The sequence below is a fragment of the Lactuca virosa genome, chromosome 2 (genome assembly GCF_052849685.1).
Source record: "Lactuca virosa cultivar CGN04683 chromosome 2, Lactuca_virosa_CGN04683_v6, whole genome shotgun sequence".
Classification (NCBI taxonomy): Eukaryota; Viridiplantae; Streptophyta; class Magnoliopsida; order Asterales; family Asteraceae; genus Lactuca; species Lactuca virosa.
In genome coordinates, this window is record NC_136427.1 from 231,587,253 (window position 1) to 231,596,400 (window position 9,148).

The 9,148-nt window shown below is 32.5% G+C and overlaps 1 protein-coding gene across 1 annotated transcript; it reads right to left on the reverse strand.

Annotated features, from left to right (window-relative positions):
• Positions 1 to 1,518: 1,518 nt before the first annotated feature.
• Positions 1,519 to 2,077, reverse strand: LOC145156851 (large ribosomal subunit protein eL39z/eL39x). The gene is made up of 2 exons (XM_079076078.1): positions 1,920 to 2,077; positions 1,519 to 1,818 (listed from the first exon to the last, which is right to left on the reverse strand). Exons 1-2 carry the CDS (start codon positions 1,920 to 1,922, stop codon positions 1,666 to 1,668), a joined length of 156 nt encoding a protein of 51 aa, XP_078932204.1. The 5' UTR covers positions 1,923 to 2,077; the 3' UTR covers positions 1,519 to 1,665.
• Positions 2,078 to 9,148: the final 7,071 nt, after the last annotated feature.

A 9,148-nucleotide genomic window follows, 5' to 3' on the forward strand; every position in this document is an offset into this window, starting at 1 on the left:
CTAGTCATTACTAATAACGAATTATACAAACTAATTTAATTACAAGTCCACAAAGTTATCGTAAGTGATATGATTGTGGTGATACAAAAGATTTGACAAAACGAAACTTAATTTCAGTAAATAATAATAACAAAAAAGTAACCCAACATTCTCACAAAAGCAGAGAACAAATATCGTTGATATGAAAATTCGGTTATAATAGCAAGAATATTGTGTCCTGGTTTTACCATCATGTGTTTGTATGTATTAACTTTTTGCTTTGTAAAGCATAACAATAGCAATAACGAATTGAATATATATTTTAATTTTAAATAAAATGTTAGGTTATGGAGCTTTTGCAATCTTTTGACGAGTCATCAAATCATACCAGGTGAAGGTACAAAATCTTTTTGTCATATAACTTTTCATGTAACATCATCTCTGAAATTATTGTTAATCTTTTTCCAGATTCTTAGTGTACATATATCTATTTATTGCTTGTTTACCAACTATTACCATATTTATACAAACAGGTTGCAGAAAATTAGGTAATGGAATAATATCAATCATATCATATCCTCAACAAGATTATCGATTGCCTATTTATTTTACCAAAATAACCTAATGGGAAATTACAATATTATCCACCATATACACTAAAAGCCTTTGATGACATATGATAAATATGGTCTGACTAACTAAACATGTTTTGATTTCGTTATAAATTAGAAATGTTGAAAAAAAAAAAAAAACTTATGTACTGAAAAGTAATGGCTTTCCTGTCTTTTTTCTAATATTAATTGGTAAAAAGATAGTTAAAAACCCTAAAATATCAAAAGGCCTAAGCTTTAGATCAGAAAAAGCTCCAAACTTGATATCAAAACACCAAATTTAAGAAAAACCCCCCACAAACCGTATTTTCTTCAACAAATTTAAAGTGTCTACATAAAAGATGGGTTTAGAACATCAGAAAAGTGATTTCTACTTTTTGAATCAATAAATTGAAATTAATATGGCCCCACAAATTTAAAGTGTCTACTTTTTTCATTAAGCTATTTATGGCCCCACAAGTTTAGTTTATATGATTTCTACTTTTTGAATCAATAAATTGAAATTAATATGGCCCCACAAGTTTAGTTATGATTATGAATTACTCTCTCTTAGGCCTGTTACTTATAAGCTATAACCAGTTACATTATGAAGAAGATCAATGGAGTCTGCTAGAGGCCAAGTAAAATCACATCAGCATCAGAGCATATCATACTTTTATTTGATGCAGTGTATCAAAGTTGTTACAGCAGATGTACAGACTCAAGAGTAAGCACATTAAACATCTACTAAATGCATTGCATTTAAGGATTTGAATCTGGGTGATATTCAATTCAGAATCCTACTTTTATACACACATTTAAGACCACAAAAGAGTTTCAAGAAATCAATAATCAACACAGTTACACAGGCCCCCCTTATTTCTCAGGCATTTAAGAGAGTAAAGCAGGACTTAAAAGCAAAGTTATGGAAAAATTCAACATACTAAACTGACAACAAACTGATAGACCTGGTTTCTGATTCCAATATATCTCAAAATATGAATGTGAAACGATACATAATCAAGAATTCCAACTTTTTCTGTTGTACATCTTAGTCATTACAGATCAAATAAAAGTATAAATCAAGCTCCTTAATTTAAAACCCTAATTTGGTGCGGCGCCAGTGCCTGCGTTTAGCATTGTACCTGATAGTGTTGTCGGTGCGCATACGGATCCAATGAGGGATAGGCCTGTTCTGCCTCATCTTCTTCGCTAGCTTCTTCTTTATCATGAACGACTTGTGCGACGGCTGCAATCACAATTAACAGAATTCATATCCGCAACAAATAAGACATGCTAAATCGAAATATAGATTCAAAAATTAAAATCAACTGAAAATCTAAAAATTACCATGAGCTATTCTGGTCTGTAGGTGTATCTGCCGCCGCAGAAATTAGAAACCCTAGATACAGCGAACTCTTTCCGGTCGGACTTTCACTTTGTACCCGTAGAATTATAACTCGGGTCGCTAATTTTGTTTTAAACAACTTTCACTCTTACCCTTTCAATCATCATTTTAAGTCATGTTAACCCCATTTATATTTGAATATTGTGAAAATTACAAAAATAGTCTAATCCCTTAATTACTTTGTAGAAAATAGCTAAAAAAAATTCAAATTACAAAAATAGCCATAAAAATCACAGATTGACTCAGTCTATCTGCGATTTTACTTGTCCATCTGCGAACGTACAAGTCGCTAAAGAACATCTGTGTTTTAGCGACTTGTACGTTCGCAGATGGACTCAGTCCATTTGTGATTTCCCCTTTTTCAGGGGTATAAAAACGTATTTTTTTTCTTCTTTCATTTTTCAAACTTTTTTTGGAAAAATCTTTTTCTAGAGGCACTATGGATGATTTCATTTTTCAAAGTTTTTGTTGGAGAATTCATTTTATTAGAGATATTTTAAACAAATATTCCAAATAAATAAGAACTAAATTGATAATTTTTTGCAAAACTTTATATATAATAAGGTTGTTTCGTAGTTAAACTCTATCAATTTTGTAGTTAAAATTCAAAAAAAAAATGCAAAATCACAGGTGGGATGAGAGGAAATCGCAGATTAACGGCTGCTGGGAAAGCCCCCTCCTGTCGCAACGGTGTGCGGCGTCAGAGGTTGTTTCCCCGTGGCCAACTCGAAGGGGCTGAAGTTCGACGCAGAGCTTTTTGGTTGTTAAGTTATAGCAACACTCAGCAACATCCAACAGCTCCAGTCCTTCTGGTTTGCACTAAAGTGGCTTAAGTAGCCCTCGAGGAGTTCGTTTATTCTCTCCGTCTGAGCTTTCAAAGATATACTGTCACACCCCTAAACCAGACGGCGGAAACGTCCGGGGGTGGATGTCTTCATTTGTAGTATCACAACACATGCATCATAGTAATCAAAGTACAAACAACCATTGTATTTGAAAAGTATAAGTATTTACATGTGTTCCATCGTTGTATATTGAAACCAAAATAGTTATACAAAAGAAGAAAACAAGACTCAAAATAGCTCCATCTTCTCAAAAGCTCGGGGAGTACTTGTCTACTGATTCCCTGATAATACAAGTAATTTGAAAAGAGAGTATCAACATAAAGTTGAGTGAGTGCATAAGTATTTATGTTTGAAAGTATGTTTCTGTTTCTTGAATATGTAAATTGTTCCAGAAAATCCTATATTTTCTTATGTATATGAAAAGTAGTTTTAATCTCATAAAATTGTTCTGTTTGTAAGCCAATGTTCTGTATTTGTATTCCCTTAAGTAAAACTTGTAACTGTGAGTGTGTCTGGTTCCACCAGCTGTTATTGTAAACTATAATGTAATATTGTAAATTGTATCTTGTAAAACTAGTACTTTGAAAATATACTTATGTTTAGTTAATTATACACTAACGTATTGTTAATATCTTTTTAATGAGTTATTATAACCATACTGACTAGATGGCCTGACCCAACGCTATGAATGCGTTAAAGCTGTTGATAACAATTGTCACTCGTAGGCGTGTATGTCTGACTGTAGCTAGCAGTCTGAGTGCGGGGTTGCCAATCCCAATATAGATCTATACACACATTGTTTCGATCCCCGACTGGAGATTTTGGTTATAATGTCAGGACTTTAACTATACTGTTTAAAGTAAATTAAACAACCTGTATCAAATGACTCATAAAAAGCATATAAACGTTACATGTATATTAGTTATGAAAACCCAATCATTTTAAAATAAATGATTGACAGTATGTTCTTGAATTAGTATTCTTAACATGTATATGAAAGATGTATACTCTTGATTAGTTTTGAATCAAACATTTGTTCTTATAAAACAATGTACTTAGTATACTTGAATCGTGAATTTATGTTCTGTGAATCATAAATTATACATATTATAATTTATATGTACTTTCTGAATTGATACTGAGTATTCATGAATGCAACCCCTTGCTCAACATGTTACAAAGGGTATTTGAACTGAATGAAATAGCTTTTATACTTATATACATATACATATATATATATATATATATATATATATATATATATATATATATATAAGTAAAATTTAAATGACACTCGGACAAATAACCGATACTTATAATCCCACATCCAAACAAGGAAAAGGAACCAAAGTGGGTTATCAGTCCTAAGTCTTTTAAATCTTATTTATATAAATAAATAAATATATATATATATATATATATATATATATATATATATATGATTTCTGAGAAAAATATAAGTTTATAAAAACATTTAAAAGAAGTTTAATATTTTGAAATACTTTTGGTGACTTGATGTCATTTTAACACAATCTTTGAAAAACCAAATTGAATTGATGATATCTGAAATCTATTTTGATAAGACATTTGAAACCTTTTGTTTATAACTCAAAATCTTTGTGTTAGACTTGTATCCCCCCCCCCTTTAAAAACAGTAAAAACTTATGAAAATACGGGGGTATGAACTCACCTTTTGGAGGGTGATTCAAATGATGATTTGATATAGGATGCTTAGTTCCACGAGTGAAATCCCGCAAGAAAACAAGTCCTATATAATGATTTGTATAGCATATATGCATCCAATTAGCTAAAATAATCACAGGAATGATTAGAAACCGGACTAATTTGTAAGTATAACTTACAAATTGAAGTGTTTGAAGCTAGATTGGAGACTGAAATGAGTTTACGGTCAGGAGTGTTTACGGCCAAGAGTGTTCTTGAAGGATGAAGAACACTTGATGATTCTAAACCAGATTCTAAGAAGATTCAAAGGTTTTGAGGTGCTTGTTCTTCGTGTTCTTCACGTGTTCTTCGTGAAAACTAGTAAAATCAATGGATTTTAGCCTAATAATTGAAGATGGAAGGGTGTTCTTGAAGTCATAACAAGATCAAGAATTGATACCTGTTAGATTATGTGATGAACTAGTGTTTAATCACTTGAATAAGATGAACAAGGATGATCTTGGTGTGTTCTTGAGGAGATATGATGTTCTTGGTGGATGATACTTGAGAGAGTTTGAGAGTTCTTAGTTGGAAGATGTGAGAAATGAAGGAAAAATGAAGGAAATCTATATATATATATATATATATATATATATATATATATATATATGTGTGTGTGTGTGTGCGAGGGTTCACGGTCCGAGGGTTTACGGTCGTGAACCTCGTTTACGGTCCGAGGTCGGCTAGAGTTTACAACCGTGAACATGTCCCAATGCGATAAGGTTCGGTTTCCGAGAAGATAAGATCCGAAGAGTTTACAGCCGAAGCCTGATTACGGCCGAAGCCATTCACGGCTGCGATGAGTGTACGGTCCGAGGAGTATACAACCGTAATCCTTTTTGCGGCCCGAAGCGTTTGCGGTCCGAAGCGAAGGAATAAGATGCGAAGTTTCTCGGTTTTTAAGCCTTTTCCTCCTAATTTCAATTGTAGATATTTTAAGGATTTTAACAAGTAAATGTTATTATTATAACCTAAATAAAAACTCAAATAATAAAAAGGACCTTTGTTGACCCTCATTTGACTTTGGTTGACTAGAGTTGACTTTACGAACAGAAAATAACGGGATGTTACATATACTGACCTTAGGTATCTGACCATAAAATATCGACCTTCTAACATCACCGACTTTGAAATCTCGGGTTTTCAAATTGATTCAGATAAAAAAAGCTCTTTTTAATCATCAAAAACTACCTGATTTCCGACCTCTTGCATTGCATTACCATAACGAAAAGATAAAATCATTAAAAAAAAAGAGATTGTTCTTGTTACTCGGAATGAACCTTTCTCGGTGGAGGAAATGAATAGTGATGGATTCCTATGGAGCATCCAGGAACAAGCAGATTCAACGGTTCATCTGCGAACGTACAAAAATTGAGGTATTTATACGGAAAAAATAAAAAAACTAAAAAAAAAATCACCTGCGAACGTACAAGTCGCTAAATCACGACTGTGCTTTAGCGACTTGTACGTTCGCAGATGGAATGCTAAAATCGTAGATGGGCTTAATCCATCTGCGATTTTCATGGCTATATTTGTAATTTGGGTTTTTTTGGCTATTTTCCACAAAGTAGTTAAGGAATTTGGTTATATTTGCAATTTTCTCTTAAATAATTGTGTATAAAGTAAGCAGTAAAAATATATCCAAATGTGAATCAAAACTCTCTTTTGGTTTGATGAAAGGAAATGATATGATAATTGAATAAATTAAATAATGAAATAGACAAGGTATTGGAGTGGTTTATTACTATTTCATGTTTGGTTATTCAATTGAAATCATGGGCGGATTTACTATGTAGCATGGGGTAGCACGGGCTACCCTTCAAATTTTCTCGTCAAATGGAAATTTAGTAAAAATCATCGAAAATCTGTCACAAACCCGTTGGAAATGTAACACCCCAAAATTTATAAACTTTTCAAACTTTTAAATGTTATGGTTTAAACAAAATAATTTCTGGTATTAACCCACATTTAACAAAACTGGCCCCATAAAACATTTATGAATAAAATATTGGGTGTTACCATTAACAACATCAGGCGCCGCCCTCGCCTCCTCTGTTGTGGGTTGAAACGCACGACCCCTAGCCCTCTGGGTCTTAGCCCTCCCTGTGCGCATCTGTGATCCGAAGAGTGGTCAGAGTTGGTGCCTGCACCGGCTTCGCAGCAAGCAATGGGCAACTAACCTTTACATGACCAACCAGATCACAGTGGTAACAAATCGTGGTGCTCGGCGGTAGAGTCTGTTGGCGACAGTCTCTCGTGACATACCCCTCCTTGCCGTAATTACGGCATGCTGTCGCTGATCGACACACTCCCTCATGAGCCTTCCTGCACTTGCCACAAGTGCGGCTCCTCTAACCTTCAGATCGTGAAGATGCGGGCTCAAACTGCTTTGTTGTCGACTGCATCTGAACCGGGACCTGCCTCTTCTCCCTAGTCTAGGTATTAATCTTAATTTCTCTCCTACGAGCAAAATAGTGCAACTCGGAGAGAGAATTATACCGTTGGGTCGATACAAACTCACGAATATCCGTCTTGAGCATGCTTAAGTAACGAGACATCTGGACATGCTCCGAAGTAACATACTCGAGGCATAAAAGGGCTCTCTCCGTGAAAATCTGGGTGATCTCCGTCACCGACTCTTTCGTATGCTTCAACGACGGTTACTCCGTTAATATCTCTCTCTCTCTCTCTCTCAGCCACGGGAACATACTCAGCGCCAAGTCACTACAATCTTCTCCGTATGAGTATAAGCACTGGTCACCAACTACCACCAATCCTTCGCCCCCAAGCGAAGAAGGTTCAATGCGAACTTGACCTATATGTTGATTTCAAATTTATAAATATTTTTTGTTAATCTTACTAGTGTTTGATTAATCACAATCCTTAAATGTTGAAGTTTTAGCTTAAATTGCTTATCATATAAGTTTTGTGTAGTAGATGATCATTTTATTTACATGAATTTGTTATCAAGTGTTTATGAACATTAAATGATCAGATCTAGTGATTAAACAATCCTAGAGTTAGGTAAATAAAAGTTAGCTACTTTGATTGTGTTAGAGATCATGATTAATCATTAATTTGTGCTTGTTTTACTTATCTTGATCTAGGAAAAGTAATTCATAAATTTATCATTCATAGTCCAATTCATGTTTATAACAATTTTGTGTCTAACTTGTGCTTTATGATTACATGGTGATCCATAAATTTGCAAAACTAGGTATTGGAACATGATAACTAGTAATATAATGAACTGGTAATCGATATAATTTATCCACAAGAAATCAACCATAGGAGAGGGGAATTCAACACTAAACAAAAGAACTATTTAAATTTGAATTAAAAATCGTTTTCTTTGTTTGCTTAGTTTTAATAGTTTCTTAATTGATAGTTGTTTGAATTAAGTTGCTGAACTTGCAAAATCAATAAAAACCCCAATTTACAATTGTTTCTTTGTTTAATTACTACTTATGAAACTCATGTATTACATGGGTTAATTTAAAAAAATAAAAGTTAGATATAAAAGTCTAAATATTTAAGAACTTTAAATTTATAAGAAAATAAGAAAAAAATGAATTATTAAAATTAAAATGTTTTTTTATATTTTAAATTTAAACAAATAATTTAAATAAAAAAAATAAAAATAAATGAGCTTTAATTTTGGAATTTTGAGATTAGAATGTAAGTCCATTAATGAAATTGATATTTATTTATTACTATATTTATTGTAATTATTACATTAAAATATTATGTAGAAATAATAAAATAAGAAAACTCATAAATGACATGTGGAAAAAAATGATTCAAAATAACCAAAAAATGACATTTGACAAATTGAATGACATTGTCACATGTGACAAAAAAAACTTTCATTTATTAGAGTAGATATATTAGTAGTTATTTTCTAATTAAAATTTTGTCCCTGTGATCAACACCCGACTTACCTAAACTGTTCTATAATTTGACTAGGTATACTGTCTAACTGCGATCAGTTAGTTAAGTAGGTTAGGTTTATAAACTTAATATGCTAGTATATAAATTGCACATCAACATGAACTTGTTTGCCTTCTTGTAAGCCCATTTATTTGATGAGAAATGGCGAAATGATCCTTGGAAATCCAATATATATAAATGTTAAATGTTAAAAGGAACTTGTACATAATTTCCCTTATTTGACATTTAATTGACCAAACTATATTAGTGAGTTTATTATTGTTTGAGATTGGCTATGGACGGCTGAGAATTGGTCAAATAAGAGAACATGCACTATTATAAAAAAAATCATGAGAGGGTTTTAATGAAGTACGGTCTTTTAGAAAGGTTTTGATTTTTACTAATGGTATTTTTTTAGTAAACCATGTATTCCTTGTCACTAAATGACGTCTCTCTATCCATAACTATTGGGGTTTTGAAACATAAACTCTAATCAAATTACCCAAATATTTGAACTCAACATTGTCTCTAATATCAATATTGCATTCTAACTTTATGATTTATTTAATCTTACTTAGAGCATCCACAATGTATAGTTCAATGTGAGAGTTAAATGAAGTAACATGCATAATTAACATTCAATAGATTAGACTCTACCACTCGGAGATGCCATG